General features: G+C 41.2%; 1 protein-coding gene across 1 annotated transcript; it reads right to left on the reverse strand.

The window, feature by feature from the left end:
- Positions 1-5,502: 5,502 nt before the first annotated feature.
- Positions 5,503-6,453, reverse strand: LOC128848193 (olfactory receptor 12-like). Its single transcript, XM_054048008.1, has one exon. The coding sequence runs from the start codon at positions 6,448-6,450 to the stop codon at positions 5,503-5,505; it is 948 nt and encodes a 315-aa protein (XP_053903983.1). The 5' UTR covers positions 6,451-6,453.
- Positions 6,454-15,532: the final 9,079 nt, after the last annotated feature.

Consider the following 15,532-nt stretch of genomic DNA (forward strand, 5'->3'; position numbering starts at 1 on the left):
TTTATCCTATAATTAAAGTCACCAAACCAGTATCAAAAGAGCTTCTATAGTACTATACTGGGTAACAGGAAGCCAAAGACAGCCCCTTTAAGCATTCCAGTCCTTGGCTCCTATCTAGGCAAACAGGCCTAACATAAGTTTCAGAGTAACAGCCGTGTTAGTCTGTATCCGCAAAAAGAAGAACAGGAGTACTTGTGGCACCTTAGAGACTAACAAATTTATTAGAGCATAAGCTTTCATGGACTACAGCCCACTTCTTCGGATGCCTAACATAGTGAGAGGTTATTGAAAACCCTATGCACCATACTTAAGGTTCTACCAATCCCAAAGGATCAGAAATGTACTCTCGGGTCAATATATATTTCAGATCTTACCCAAATATCATACTGTCAGCCAATCCTTAGTAAATTAACTAAAGATTTATAAAAAAAGAAGAGAGCTCAGTGGTTTGAGCATTGGCCTGCTAAACTCAGGGTTGTGAGTTCAATCTTTGAGGGGGCCACTTAGGGATTAGGACAAAATCAGTACTTGGTTCTGCTAATGAAAACATGGGGTTGGACTTAATGACCTTTCAAGGTAGCTTCCAGTTCTAGGAGCTAGGGTATCTCCATTAATTTTAAGGAATCATATACATACAGGTGATTTTCAGTGTTCATAGGTCAGAATCATAGCAGAGATATTATATCTGCTGGTTTGCAAAAGTCTCTTCAGAATTATCCCAATAGGTCAGAATCCAAAGGCAGTTTACATGAAAAGTCTGTTAGAGGATTCCCATGCATTTTCCAAGGTATTCCAAATAACTACTTGGAAGATCTCAGTCCCATGGCTTAAACTTTCCCTGTTTAAAGTTTAGCAGACTAGAGATGCAGGATCAGGCCCGAGGTTTCATTTTTATAGCTGAAATGGGCTGTCAAGTGTTTTGAGCACAGCATGTGACTGAGGATTCCTCTCTGTTGAACATACACTGACCCACCACTTTGAAGTGAACATTCAATTTTGTATGCATACACAGGTTTCAGAGTAGCAGCCGTGTTAGTGTGTAACCGCAAAAAGAACAGGAGTACTTGTGGCACCTTAGAGACTAACAAATTTATTTATGCTCAAATAAATTTGTTAGTCTCTAAGGTGCCACAAGTACTCCTGTTTTTCTTATGCATACACAGCTAATCTAGTTTCACTCATTTGCATAAAACAATTAGCCGGTCTTTTATTATAAGAGAGATAGATTAGCTGAAGAAATGTAGATAATATTATTAGTTTCCTGCGTTATCTCACATCTTTGATCTTAAGGTTAATTGAACGCAGTTTCATACATAATGTAAAGCAATTAAGACATGAAAGGGAATTAGCATCTACAAGCTAATTTGGTTACATTATAAATCTTCTAATGGGATATAGATAAACACAGACAAATGCACTTAGCATCTACCCTTGATTTCTATTACTACAAATGAATGAGTTAATGATTGCTGGTCTAGTACATCTCTTTGAAATTCACACACAAGTGAATTATCCTGATATGATTGTAATGCCTCTTGTCATACACAGGTTTGCTGGACTGCCAGTGTCACAGTGGCCTACATTCTTTGTTCCTAAATGTATACATTTACATTTAGCCATATTAAAATACATATTGTTTGTTTGCACCCACCTTACGAAGCGATCCAGATCACTTTGTATCTGTGATCTGTCCTCTTCATTATTCACCATTCCTCCAATTTCTGTGTTATCTGCAAACTATATCAGTGATGATTTGATGTTTTCTTCCAGGTCATTAATAAAAATGTTAAATAGCATAGGGCCAAGAACCGATCCCTGCAGGACCCTACTAGAAACACACCCATTCAATGATGATTATCTTGGTTGAGAGAGTGAAGTTCAGGAAGTGGAACATACATGGATGTCGACATATTGTTTTCAATAGGCAGTAGATGTTCTCCCATTGAAATCAATGGTAAACCTCACAGCGACTGTAACAGCAGCATGATTGTTCTCAATCTGATCATAATATTAAAACCACAGAAACATAAAAAGAGCCCACTAAACTAAAGGCCAGATGGTGAATGGACAGCAGTCACTTAAATGAGTAGCCTCACTGCAGCCAATAAGGTTAAACAAGGGGGAAAGGTCCAGACCGCCAAACATATTTACATGCCTACCTCTCATTGAAATCAGTGGGAGTTTGATGCCTCGGTACTTTTGAGGATCTGGGCCTTACTGCTTCTGAATATGAGTAAGAGTTCCAGGCTCTAGCCGTAAATCTTCACATTCTGGAAACAGAGAGAATATCTGTCCCTTCATAATTAGATCTTTATATAAACATGTGGTGCGTTCAGAGTTTCATTACCCAGGTTTGCAAGGGAGAGAAACTCAGTAATCACTGTCCTGGGACCTCCCTGTTAAATGCTGAGAGTGCACCCAAATCTACGAGTCATATACCACCAAAATCCCCATTGAATGTAAGTGGAATTTTGCTTCAGTGAAACATACAGAACGGGGCCCAAAATGTTTTCATTTCATGGCCAGATCAAAAAACACAAGTGTTTTCATAAGCTCCTGTCACTAAATTCACGGCCTCTTGCAAATGCAGAGAATGTGCCTTGTTCTTCTTTCACTGACACAAGCTTTACAAAAGTACAACTACATTGACTTTAGTGGAGTTACTCTTGATTTACAGCAGAGCAGAGAGAGACATCTCCCTCTGGCCCAGTCTAAGACTAAGTTCCCTTTGTGGATCTAGCCCCCAGTGGCCACAACCTGATACAGGTGTCACATTGTTGACCATTTTTCAGCAGTTACCAAGGCATCTGAGATACTGCAAAAACCTGATCCTCAGCTGGTGTACATCAATGTAGCTCCATGGAAGTAATTTGGGGCTCGATCCACGAAGGGACTTAGGTATTGCAACATTTAACTTTTAGGCATTTGGGCCCTGATTTATCAAGGTATTTAGGTACCTAGGCCTAGATTCACCAAGGGATTTAGGTGTTGTGATGATCAGAGTCACAAGTACTAACTTTTAGGTGCCTTGAAAATCACTGGGATTCACAAAGCCTTAGTTCGGTGCTCAGGCTTCCCATACAATGAATGCAGGGAGACAGGTGCCTGAGAATGGGATTCACAAAGCCAGCATGCTGGGTGTCTCCTTGCCTGAACTAGCCAATGGGAGGTGCCAAGCACAGGGCTGTGTGTTAAGCCCCACTCCTTTCAGGGAGTTCTGCACCTACTTCTGCTTGTGATTCTCAGCTGTGAGCCCTCGCCTGGAGTTTGGTGCCTAAAGCATTTCTTTCAAGCGGTGGGGAAGAATTCCCTCCATCACTGCTTTTAGCCCAGCGGTCCGGGTGCTCACCTAGGAGACCATTGGTTCAAATCCCCCATCTGCCAGAGGGGGCTCTGCCACCTCCAATTTAAGGCTCTAACCACTGGGCTATAGGATATTCTCATGTGGGGCCCCCTCAATCTCTCCGATTGGTGGAGTCCAACTTTGAATAAATAATTAAAGCATCACTGGAGGTGGGGGACCAGATCCAAGGTCTTCTACATTAGGTTAAGGGCTCTAACCACCATGATATAGAGTCAGTCTCATGCAATCTTTCTCTCCCCTCCCCCACTTATAATTCTTTCTATTCCTCCAAAGTTGAATAATTTCAACAGGAGAAATCGAGAGAGTTCCACATCTGAATACTTGATAGCTCAGTGGTTCGGGCCCTCACCTGAGAGACAGCAGATTCCTGTTCAGCTTCTTTCTCCCCCACGTGGGGCTAGAACCAAGGGTGTCCTAACCACTAGGCTAAAGGTTATAAGGGAGGTCCTGCCCCTCCCCTGCTTTTTTATGGGGATCTAGGCCTGCTCTGAGCACATCCTACCAGATCAGACCCTGCAAGTGAGATAAGCAGAGGAACACCCACCTTCTCCCAGTTTGGGAATTGCTCAAGTGGACAATAGGTGTCCGGATCCCCAAGTGAGGCTGCAGCGTGCATGCCCAAAGGCAGAAACAGACACCTAGGGAACATTTACACTGAGAATTTAGGCACTGGGTGAGTTTAGGGGCCTAAAGGATTCAGCAGCTGAGCAGGGGTTTTATGAATAACAGGGGGTGGGTTGGGGAGGCCTCCCTTTCAACCTTCAGTCAAGTGGTTAGTGTAGTGAGCCAGGATGTGGATGAATCCAGTTCAGTTCTGCCTTCTGCCTGATAAGAGGAAGGGTTTGCCCAGCAGCATCTTTCTGTCGGATGCCCAAACCGCTGCACAATAGACTCATTCTCGCTCCCTTTGTTGCTCGGTGTATACTTAATTATTTCATACAAAGTGGAACATCTTCTACAGGAGATATTGAGAGACATTCAGCCTATGATATCCCATAGCCCAGGGTTAGGACACTCACCTAGGAGGCTAGAAATCCAAGTCCAAATACCAACCGCACATCACGCAGGGAGGGGAACTGAACTCAGGTTTCCTGCATCCCAAGTGAGTGCTTCAACCCATGAGATAAAAGTTATAAAGGAGGCCTCACCTGTCCCCACCCTCATAATTTTGTGTCTGTTTAGGTGTGCTCTGAGCCCCACCAGCTAGTTAGGTGGTGCAACACCTGCTCTGAGGAACCCACTGGGGCTTAGGGAGCAGATAGGCACCCAGGCACTTAGACCAAGGTAGCTGTGCACATGCTGAATGGCAGAAACTAAAGTGTCTTGGGGACTTGAATGTTGGAAAGTCAGGCACCTAGGGATTTTAAAGGCCTACAGGGTTAAGCGACAGGGGTTTTGTGGAGCTCGGTGGCACTGAAATGTTGGATTTAGGCACCTAAAGTAGCAGTTAGATACCTAAATCCTTTTGAAGAGCACACTAATTTCAGCTCCCCGCGGATTTGGAGATGGCTATTACCTATTCTACAGATATAGGAATGTAAAAACATTACCAAAGATTTCAAGTCTATGAAAATACTTTATTGTTTTTAACATGCTGTATTGTCACTTGACAGAGAAATTGCCATGCAGCATCAGCCCGGTGTTTCTTCTAGTCCAGGCACCCTTCTCCAGTGGTAGCCAGTATCAGCTGCTTCAGAGAAAGGAAAATTATAGGCTAAACTGTGAGGAAAATTTCATCCTAGCCCAGGCAGTCAGTGGTTGACTCATGTCCTGAAGCATGAAGGTCTCTACAAATGATAAAGACATTTTAGAATTCTCTTAGTCTCCATGTCTGAATGATCTCCTGACTCACCGACATGCACAAGTGTGATTATAGTGTTAACTAGACAGAGAGAGAGAGGTGATAGTGACAGTCAGAGAGAGAGAGAGAGAGATGAACAGACAGACGAGCTATTGTACTAGATTTCCACCCAGATGTCTCAAAAACTCATAGTTTTATAGCTGGATAAAAATAAGAAAGAAAAACAATGAAACAGTGTGTCATAATTTTGTAGGTTTTTTTTGTTGCTCCATTTTTTTGTGCAAATTAAAATGAACACTGACACGCTATGTTCTGTCTCTATGTTGAAATGCAAGGTTCATTTTGTCAAGGTTTTGTGGCCCATAGTCCTTCTCAAAGCTTCTTTCACATCCTTGTTCCTAAGGCTGTAGATGAAGGGATTCAACATGGGGATGACAAAGGTGTAAAACACGGATACCGCTTTCCTTGGGTACAGAGAAGATAACCAAGTGGGTTGGGCGTACATGAAAGCAGTGGTCCCATAAAATAAAGTCACAACCAACATGTGGGAGGTGCAGGTGGAGAAGGCTCTGCACCTTCCCTCGGCAGAGCGAATCCTGAGGATGGTGGAGATGATATAGGTGTAGGAGATGAGCACAATCAGGGCAGTGCTCGCTATAATGAATCCACATAAGGTAAACATCACAAGATTATTGATGTACGTGTCACTGCAGGAGAGACTAATCAAGGGAGGGCCATCACAGAAGAAATAATCAATCTCATTAAGCCCACAATAGTGCAGAGTAAAGGTGAAGCCTGTTTGCACCATGGCGTTCACACAGCCGCAGATATATGACCCTACCACCATCTGAATGCAAACCCACTTGGACATGGTGACAGGATATAGGAGCGGGTTGCAGATGGCGGTGTATCGATCATATGCCATCGCTGCCAGGAGGAACCCTTCGGTGGTGAGGAAGAGACAGAAGAAGAAGAATTGTGTGGCACATCCGTTATAGGAAATGGCTTTGCTCTCTGCTAGGAAGCTCGCAATGGCTTTGGGGGCGATGGTGGAGGTGAAGCAGAGGTCCAAGAGTGACAGGTTCATGAGGAAGAAGTACATGGGGGTGTGAAGGCGAGAGCTGACTCTAATGATGAGGACCAGGATGGTGTTTCCTAGCACGGTTACTGTGTAAATCACCAGGAACAATTCAGAGGGGATCATCTGACTTCCTGGACCGTTTTCAAACCCCAGCAGGATGAATTCCGTGACTGTTGTGCGGTTCTGCTCTCTCACTGGCGCCATGGCTGTTAAATCCTTTGGAAAAGGCGTGAGATAAGGATTAAAGAAAAGGCAAATGAAGAAGATGCAATGATGGGCTTCATGAAAAGAGGAAGGATGGTCATGTGGAATAGACCCTGGTCTGAGATTCAGCAGATCATTGTTCATTTTCCAGCTCTGCCACAGACTCCCCATGAGGCCTTGGCCCAGTCACTTGGGCTGGGATTTCCAAAGCAGCCAAAGGGAATTGGGCACTCAAATCCATTAAATTTCAATAGGATTTAGTCACCTAGGACCAGATTTTTGAAGGTGTTTCTGTGTCTAGTGGAATTTTCACAAGCGCCAAGGGTCCAAAATCCCATTGATTTCAATGAGTGTTAGACAACTAGATGCTTTTGCAAAATCTCACTAGGCTCCTAGATTCCTAGATTCCAAGACCAGAAGGGGCCATTCTGATCAATACCTTTAATCCTAAATGCCTAAATACCATAAATTGATCCTAAATATATTTAAAAATCAGGGGCCTAACCATTAAGCTCTTGTGAAAACTCTCAGCTTTGATATTTCTGCCCCTTAGTTCCCGGTCCTGAAAACGAAGATAATATTATTTCCAGAACTCAGAGGGTGTTGTGATAATAAAATCATTAATATTTTGGAATTGCTCAAATGCTACCATGGCAAGGGATAAAAAAGTACCTTGTGAGTGGTTTTCAAAATCAGCCACCCAACTCACCATTGACTTTTTATAATATTTGTGTCCTTAATTCACCAAAGTTCTATTGAAAATCTCATCATAGATAGATTGAATTTGATGGCAAAGCTGCCTTTGACTTGACTGTAAGTAGATAAGGCCCTGGTAATCCAAGTTAAACAAATTCCTCATAAAATTTGAGTTGTTCTTTTGGAAGGCATCTTTTCTAGACTAGCAGCCAAATTAACCCGCTATTTCTTACAGTTGTAATACAAAGCACATCTCTTCAGCCAAGTTGGACAATTGCAGACTCTATCCACTCATGTGTGATCCCATTGATTTATAAAAAGGTGGGAGAATGAGACTTTAACATCAATAATATCATACAAGAAGATTGGATGACCTTGAAAACTGGAGTGATAGAAATGGGGATGAAATTTAATAGAATAAGTGCAAAGTCATGCACTTAGGGACTAACAACAGGATTTTTGCTATAAACTGTGGACATATCAGTTGGAAGTGACGGAGTAGGAGAAAGACCTGGGTGTACTTGTCAGTCACAGGATAACTATGACCCATCAATATGATGTGGCCATGAAAAAGGCTAATGCAATCCTAGGATGCAATCCTAGGATGCATCAGGACAAGTATTTCCAGGAGAGACAGGGAAGTGTAATTACCATTATACAAGGCACAGATGAGACCTCATCTGGAATACAGTGTGCAATTCTGGTCACCCATGTTTAAGAAAGATGAATTCAGCCTGGAACAGGTACAGAGAAGGGCTACTAGGATGATCAGAGGAATGGAGAACCTTTCTTACAAGAGGAGACTTAAGAAGCTTGACTTGTTTAGCCTAACCAAATGAAGGCTGAGGAGAAATATGATTGCTCTCTATACATACATCAGAGGGATAAACATCAGGGAGGGAGAGGAGTTCTTTAAGTTAAGGGCCAATATTGGCATAAGAACAAATGGATATAAACTGACCATCAACAAGTTCAGGCGTGAAATTAGATGAAGGTTTCTAACCATCAGAGGAGTGACGTTCTGGAACAGCCTTCCACGGGGAGGAGTGGGGACAAAAAACCTAACTTATGAAGGGGATTGTATGATGACACTGCCTACAATGGCATGTGGCCCATATGCAACTTCTAGTAGCAAATATCTCCAATAGCCAGAGAAGGGACACTAGATGGGGAAGGCTCTAAGTTACTATAGAAAATTCTTTCCCAGGTGTCTGGCTGGTGCATTTCTCCCACATGCTCAAGGTCTAACTGATCTCCATATTTGGCTTCAGGAAGGAATTTTCCCCTGGTCAGATTGGCAGACCGTGAGGGTTTTCGCCTTCCTCTGGAGCATGAGGTGTGGATTAATAGCAGGGTTGAACTAGAGTAAATGGCAGATTCTCTGTAACTTGAAGTCATTAAATCATGATTTCAGGACTTCAGTAACTCAACTCAAGGTTACAGGTCTATTACAGGAGTGGGTAAACAAGGTTCTGTGGACTGCGACGTGCAGGAGGTCAGACTAGATGATCACAATGGTCCCTTCTGGCCTTAAAATCTGTGAATCTGGGTTGGTCCTGGGTCTGGTACTATTCAATATTTTAATTAAAAACTTGGATAATAGAGTGGGGAGTATGCTTTTAACATTTGTGAATCATAGAATCATAGAATCTTACGTTTAAAAAGGACCGCAAGGATCATTGAGTCCATCCCCCTGCCAAGAGGCAGATTTGTTGCTTCTAAACCATCCAAGACAGATGTCTATCCAGCTTGGATGACATCAAGCTGGATAGCCACCTATCTTGGGGTTCACAAGCACTTTAGAGGACAGGACTAGAAATCAAAAGGATCTTGACAAACTGGAGAAATGCTCTGAAATGAGCAAACTGAAATTCAGTAAAGAAAACTGCAAAGTACTATACCTAGGAAGAAAAACATTAATTGTACAACTACAAAATGAGAAACAACTGGCTAGGTGGTGGTACTGATGAAAAGGATCTGGGGGTTATAGTGGATCACAAATTGGATAAGAATCAACAATGTGATGCAGTTGCGAAAGTCTACCATTCTGGGGTGCATTAACAGGAGTGTCGTATGTAAGACATGGGAGGTAATTATCCCACTCTACTTGGCACTGGTGAGGCCTCAGCTGGAGTACTGTGTCCAGTTCTGGGTGCCACACTTTAGGAAATTTGTGGACAAATTGGAGAGAGACCAGAGGAGAACAACAAAAATGATGAGAGATTTAGAAAATCTGACCTACCAGGAAAGGTTAAAAAAACTAGGCACGTTTAGTCTTGAGAAAAGAAGACTCAAGGGGCACCTGATGAGAGTCTTCAAATATGTTAAGGACTTCTATAAAGAGAATTGTGAGCAATTGTTCTCCATGTTCACTGAATGTAGGACAAGAAGTGAAGGGTTCAATCTGCAGCAAGGAAGACTTAGGTTAGATAGCAGGAAATTTTTTCTAACTGTAAAGGTAGCTGAGCTCTGGAATAGGCTTCAAAAGGAAGGTGTGGAATCCCTGTCATTGGAAGTTTTTTTAAAACAGGTTAGTCAAAGTTGTAAGGGAATTCACAAACTGTCACCATAGATGTGATTCTCTTCTGTCAGATGAAAGACAGCTGAGATCTCAACACTGGAATCTAGGGCAACACCTGAAGATGTTCAGGGACTCCTCTGCAGATGCAGAGATGTCTGTGTTTCTCTGATTCCAATGAAGTGTTAATTCTGCCTCATGCTAGATTATTGAAGTTGGGATTTTCAGGGGTATGCGTCTCCTATTGAACTGACCGAGCTAGCAATTTTCAGACTCTTCTGAGTACTGCAGGTTAATTTTTGGAGGGAAATCCTTCAATGGTCTTCTTGAATTCTCTCATTCCTCCATTTCAGCACTATCCTAAGCCCCCCAGCCCAACCTGCCCCTCCATTCCTGAAAGAGGTTAGTTGTATTCATGCATTCACTGTTGTGAGAGCAGTAGATAGGTCACATCAAATGGCTACCTCTGAATCAGGAGGTTAATTACCTTTGCATACGGCATGATAGAGACGAACTGTCCACTTTTGGTGTGCACGCTTCTAAAAGGACATTGAGAAAATGAAAAGGGTCCAGAGAAGAGATACAAAAATGAGTTGAGGTTTTACAATGAACTAATAAAGGAGATCAATCTATTTAAATTATTCAAGAGATGGTTAAGACATGATTTGATCATGGTCTATAAATGCCTGATGGTAGAAGATATTAGTTTTTTTAGACACAACATCACAATTCGAGCTCATGAACATACAGTTGCCCTCAATTCATGTAGGAAAATTGGAGTGGGTGCAGAAAATAACCACAAAAATTATTTGAGTGGCGGAGAAAATACCTTACAGTGAGAGAATTAAAGAGCTCAATAAGTTTAGCGTCTCAAAACAGAGATCAGGAGATGATCATAGAAGCATTGAAATGTAAGGCTGGAAGGGACCTCAAAAGGTCATTTAGTCCATTCCCCTGCACAGAGAAAGGACCAAGTATACGTAGACCATCCCTGAGAGGTATTTGTCTAACCTGTTCTTAAAAAAACCTCCAATGACAGAGATTCCACAACCTCCCTTCAAAGCCTGTTGCAGTGCTTAACTAGCCTTATAGTTAGAAGTTTTTCCTAATATCTAACCTAAATCTGCCTTGCTGCAGATTAAGCTCATTACTTCTTTTCCTGTCTTCAAGGGACATGGAGAACAATTGATCTCTGTCTTCTTTATAATAGCCCTTAATATATTTGAAGATGGTTAACAGGCTCCTCCCCGCCCCCCGGCTTCTTTTCTCAAGACTGAACATGCCTAGTTTTTTTTAACCTTTCCTCATAGGTCAGGTTTTCTAAACCTTTGATCAATTTTGTGGTCTCTTCTGTACTCTCTCCAATTTGTCCACATCTTTCTTAAAGTGTGGTGCCCGGAACTGTCATAGTACTCCAGCTGAGTCCTCAACAATGCCTGGTAGAGCGGGACATTTATCTCCTGTGTCTTACATACAACATTCCTGTCAATACACCCCAGAATGATATTAGCCTTTTTCACAGCTGTATCTCATTGTTGGCTCATATTCAATTTGTTTCCACTATAACCCCCAGATCCTTTTCAGCAGTACTACCACCAGCCAATTGCTTCCCATTTTTTAATTGTGCAATTGATTTTTTCCTCCAAGGTATAGTATTTTGTACTTTTCTTTACTGAATAATGCCAAACCCAGGACAGACCTAGTCAGGATCCCACTAGATATGTCCCCCCTGTTTGACAGCAAACCACTGATAGCTACTCTTTGAGCACAGTCTTTCAGTATTTTACCAACTTATAGTAATTTCATCTAGACCACATTTTCCTACTTTGCTTAGGACAATGGAACATTCAAGAAATATAATTTCTACAGCTTTGCCTCTATCCGCTAGGTCAATTACCCTGTCAAAGAAGGAAATGAGTTTGAATTGGCATGATTTGTTCTTCACAAATCCATGTTGGCTGTAACTTATTACCCTGTTATTCTCCAGCGGCTTACACATTGATTGTTTAATAATTTGTTCCAGTAGCTTTCCAGGTACCAAAGTTCTGACTGATCTAAAATTCCCTGGGTCCTCTTTCATCCTCTTTTTTAAAGACAGGAACTATATGTGCCCTTCTCCAGTCCTCTGGGACCTCATCCATCCTCCATGAGCTCTCAAAGATAATCGCTAATGGTTCTAAGATTGCTTCATTTAGTTCCTTAAGTACCCTAGGATGAATTTCATCAAGCCTTGTTAAGTTGAATATATTTAACTTATCTAAATATTCTTTGACCTGTTCTTTCCTTATTTTGGCTTGTGTTCCTTCCCCCTTGTTGTTAGTATTAATTGTGTTAAACATCTGGTCACCATTAAGCTTTTTAGTGAAGACTGAAGCAAAATAACCATTAAATACCTCAACCTTCTTAATATTATCAGTTATTGGCTCTCCTATCCTATTAAGTAGACGACCTACACTTTCCTTTGCCCTTCTCTTACTCCTAGTATAGTATTAGAGAACCTCTTCTCAGTGCCTTTTATGTCCCTTACTAGGTGTAACACATTTTGTGCCCTAGCTTTTCGGATTTTGTCCCTCATGTTTGTGCTGTCCTTTTGTGCTCATCCTTAGCATCGTATGTTTCCACTTTTTTTATTCCTTTTTCATTGTCACAACATTAAAAGCTCCTGATGGAGCTATATTGGCCTCTTACTATTCTTCCTACCTTTCTTTCACATCAGGATAGTTTGCTGTAGCACCTTTAAGACTGTATCTTTGAGAAACTGCCAACTCTCATGAACTCCTTTTTCCCTTACATTTTCTTCTCATGGGACCTTACCTACCCATTCGCTGAGTTTTGAAGTACATTGCCCTTATTCTGCTGCTCTCAGTCCTTCCTTTCCTTAAAATTATTACGTTTATCATTTCATGATCACTTTCACTCAAATTACCTTCAGCCTTCAGATTCTCAACCAATTCCTTCTTGTTAGTCCTAATCAAGTCTGAAATGGCTTTCCACCTGGTTACTTCCTCCACCTTCTGAAACAAAAGTGGTCCCCCAAACATTCCAAGAACATGTTGACTATTTCGTGTTTTGCCATATTACTTTTCCAACTGATGTCTTGGTAGTTAAAGTCCCCCATTATTATCAGGTCTTATGTTTTAGATATTTTTGTTATTTGTTCTAGAAATTCCTCATCCATCTCCTCTTCCTGATTTCGTGATCTATAGCAGACCTCTACCATGACATCACCCCTCTTTTTTCACCCTTTTATCTTCACCCAGAGACATTCAACTGGTCTGCCTCTCACCTCCTTCTGGACCTCAGAACAAATCTATGAATCTACAAATCTGTGTGGTCTCCTTAATGCAGAAATTATTTAATTTAGGTCTGATTTTAAAATCTGATAAATTACTTGTGTAGGGGCCATTCTCATGTGGATTCAACCAGACACACTGAAACATATTCACACACATACTGCCTCCGCCCAATACTTTGCTGTTACAAAATGCTTATTAGCATGTTTGCATATTAGCATATATCCCTGCTGGCAAAAAATGGAAAACTAAAAGGATAAAGACTGCATATTTAAGAAAGTCCTTTGAACTTTGTGACTCTTATAGCAGTTCTTCAGTATTGTTTGCCATTGATGGTGATTGTCTCAGCTCTGCTGCCTCTTTCGCTAGCCGGTTGGAGAATGGTGACTCACCAGTCTGTGAATATTATTTGAAGTTGAGGATGCCGTTGGGTTCCTTCACCCCAGCACAGGAAATGAAGAAATGCCTTTTCACCCAGTCCTGTGACTTCTGGAGATAAAGATACAATAGCATAAACTGATGACCCGTCTCTGACAAGGCTTCTTAAAGTCTCATGGCTTTATTTTTCTCTCCCTCCCATAACTCCACCCAGGGGCCGCAGGACAAATCAGAATAGAGCACTCCCTCTAGAATTACTTGGCCTTTCAACCAACAGAGATAGATTCAGACATTATAATCAAAATCAGGATGGTGGGGGAAGATATCTCAATTTTGGAGAAGTCATCTGAAAACCCAGCAGCCTTGGCACTATATAATTGAACATTGCTGAGTGTATATTTCCAAACAAGGAGATATGTATTAGAAGTGGCTTTTATTTTCCCCCTAAGAAATCCACAGGATTTCTTCAGGTATCTTAAAGTAAAGAGTTATACTTTAAACATATGTCTTTCTTGTATATATGTAACAGATAAGGCATTGTAACCTATGTTGGGAGTGGAAGGGGGTGGTTTTCTGGTTTACATAATGGTCAGAATCAGCTCCATTGACTCCAGTGGAGTTACTCCTGATTTATACCAGGGTGAGTGAGAGGCAAATCAGACCCTCAGTCTGTAGCCAGACCCTGGAAAGTTCTCTGAGTGTGTTTGAAATTAGACTGATTAGATTTGATTGGGCTAGCAGGTCAAATGGTATTTTTTGTCTACTCCCTGAAATTATTAATTTAACTCTGAGAGTCAGATGTTGGGTGTGACTACCTGTACTTATCAGTTTAACATTTCCCTGAGAGGTGTGAGTGTATCCCACAATGCATTGTGAAAATGTCCTCCAAGATAGCATGCCAGAAGATGGGGAAAAGGACAATGGGATGCCTATCCCTACCCAGATTGGCACACATCTTTTGCCAATAATACTTGATGCTATGTGGACACAATGCACCAGCACAACTGGCCAAGTGTGAATGCACACCGCTGAATTAGTTTTGTCAGTAGTGGAACTGGCTGGAAACTCAAATTCCCATTCTGTGGGAAATTCTGAAATTTCAAAAAGAAAAAAGTGATGGAGAATTTTTTTTAAATTTCCCACAGATTGGGAATTCCCAAATTTTGTTTAGAATATTTGGTTTTGACTTTTCAAAATGTTTCTGTCTCTTCACAAACTGCTCAGAGGCCCAGGAACCTGCCAGGCAGCAAAGTGGGAAGTTCTGGGGGAATGGAAGCCCCATCTCCTGGTTTTACAAGCACTTAGGTGCCTTATTTCCATTGAAATCAGTGAGAGTGAGGAACATTTGTAAAAGTTCCATTTCAACCTTATTGGAACATGATGTTGCGATTTTTCATTTCAAAAGAAACTTTCTGTTTCAAAATTTATTGTATTTTAGCAAATACAATATAAAATAAAAAAGTTAAAAGCAGATTTTTATCCCAATGGAATATTTTTATTGACCCAAAAATAGGTTTTTATCAAAACAGTTGCTTTGTGGGAAATTTTGATTTTGTTGCAATTTGGGACCAGATACTCAGATGGTGTAAATTGAGATAACTTCCATGGAAGTCTAGGCTGCAACTCCGCTGGCCAACTCTATATTTCAATCTAATCTCCTTTAAACTAAGTGATAACTAAGGCCTCACACGCTCATTTGAACTAATCGAAAACTGGTAAATATTTTTCATGAAAACTCCTGAAAATGTGAAATAATGTACAAGTATCAGAAAGCAATCTTTTTCATTAATTCGCCATTTTTCACGAAAAATGTTTATTGAAAATTTTATTTTCAGTTTTTCATTTTTTGGTTTCCTCTCTTTTTCCTCACTTCCACCCCTCCCCCAGCCTTTGCTTCATTTTCCATTTTTGCCACTGAAAAAAAGAAAAGAAAAGGAAAGGAAAGGAGAAAGTGGGAGGAAAAGTTAAAAAAACTGAAAAGCAAAATGTTACATTGTGACACAAAAAGGAATGATATATGTCACACATATAGAAGAACAGGAGTACTTGTGGCACCTTAGAGACTAACAAATTTATTAGAGCATAAGCTTTCGTGGACTACAGCCCACTTCTTCGGATGCATATCCGAAGTGGGCTGTAGTCCACGAAAGCTTATGCTCTAATAAATTTGTTAGTCTCTAAGGTGCCACAAGTACTC

Source organism: Malaclemys terrapin, chromosome 13 (assembly GCF_027887155.1).
Source record: "Malaclemys terrapin pileata isolate rMalTer1 chromosome 13, rMalTer1.hap1, whole genome shotgun sequence".
Classification (NCBI taxonomy): Eukaryota; Metazoa; Chordata; order Testudines; family Emydidae; genus Malaclemys; species Malaclemys terrapin.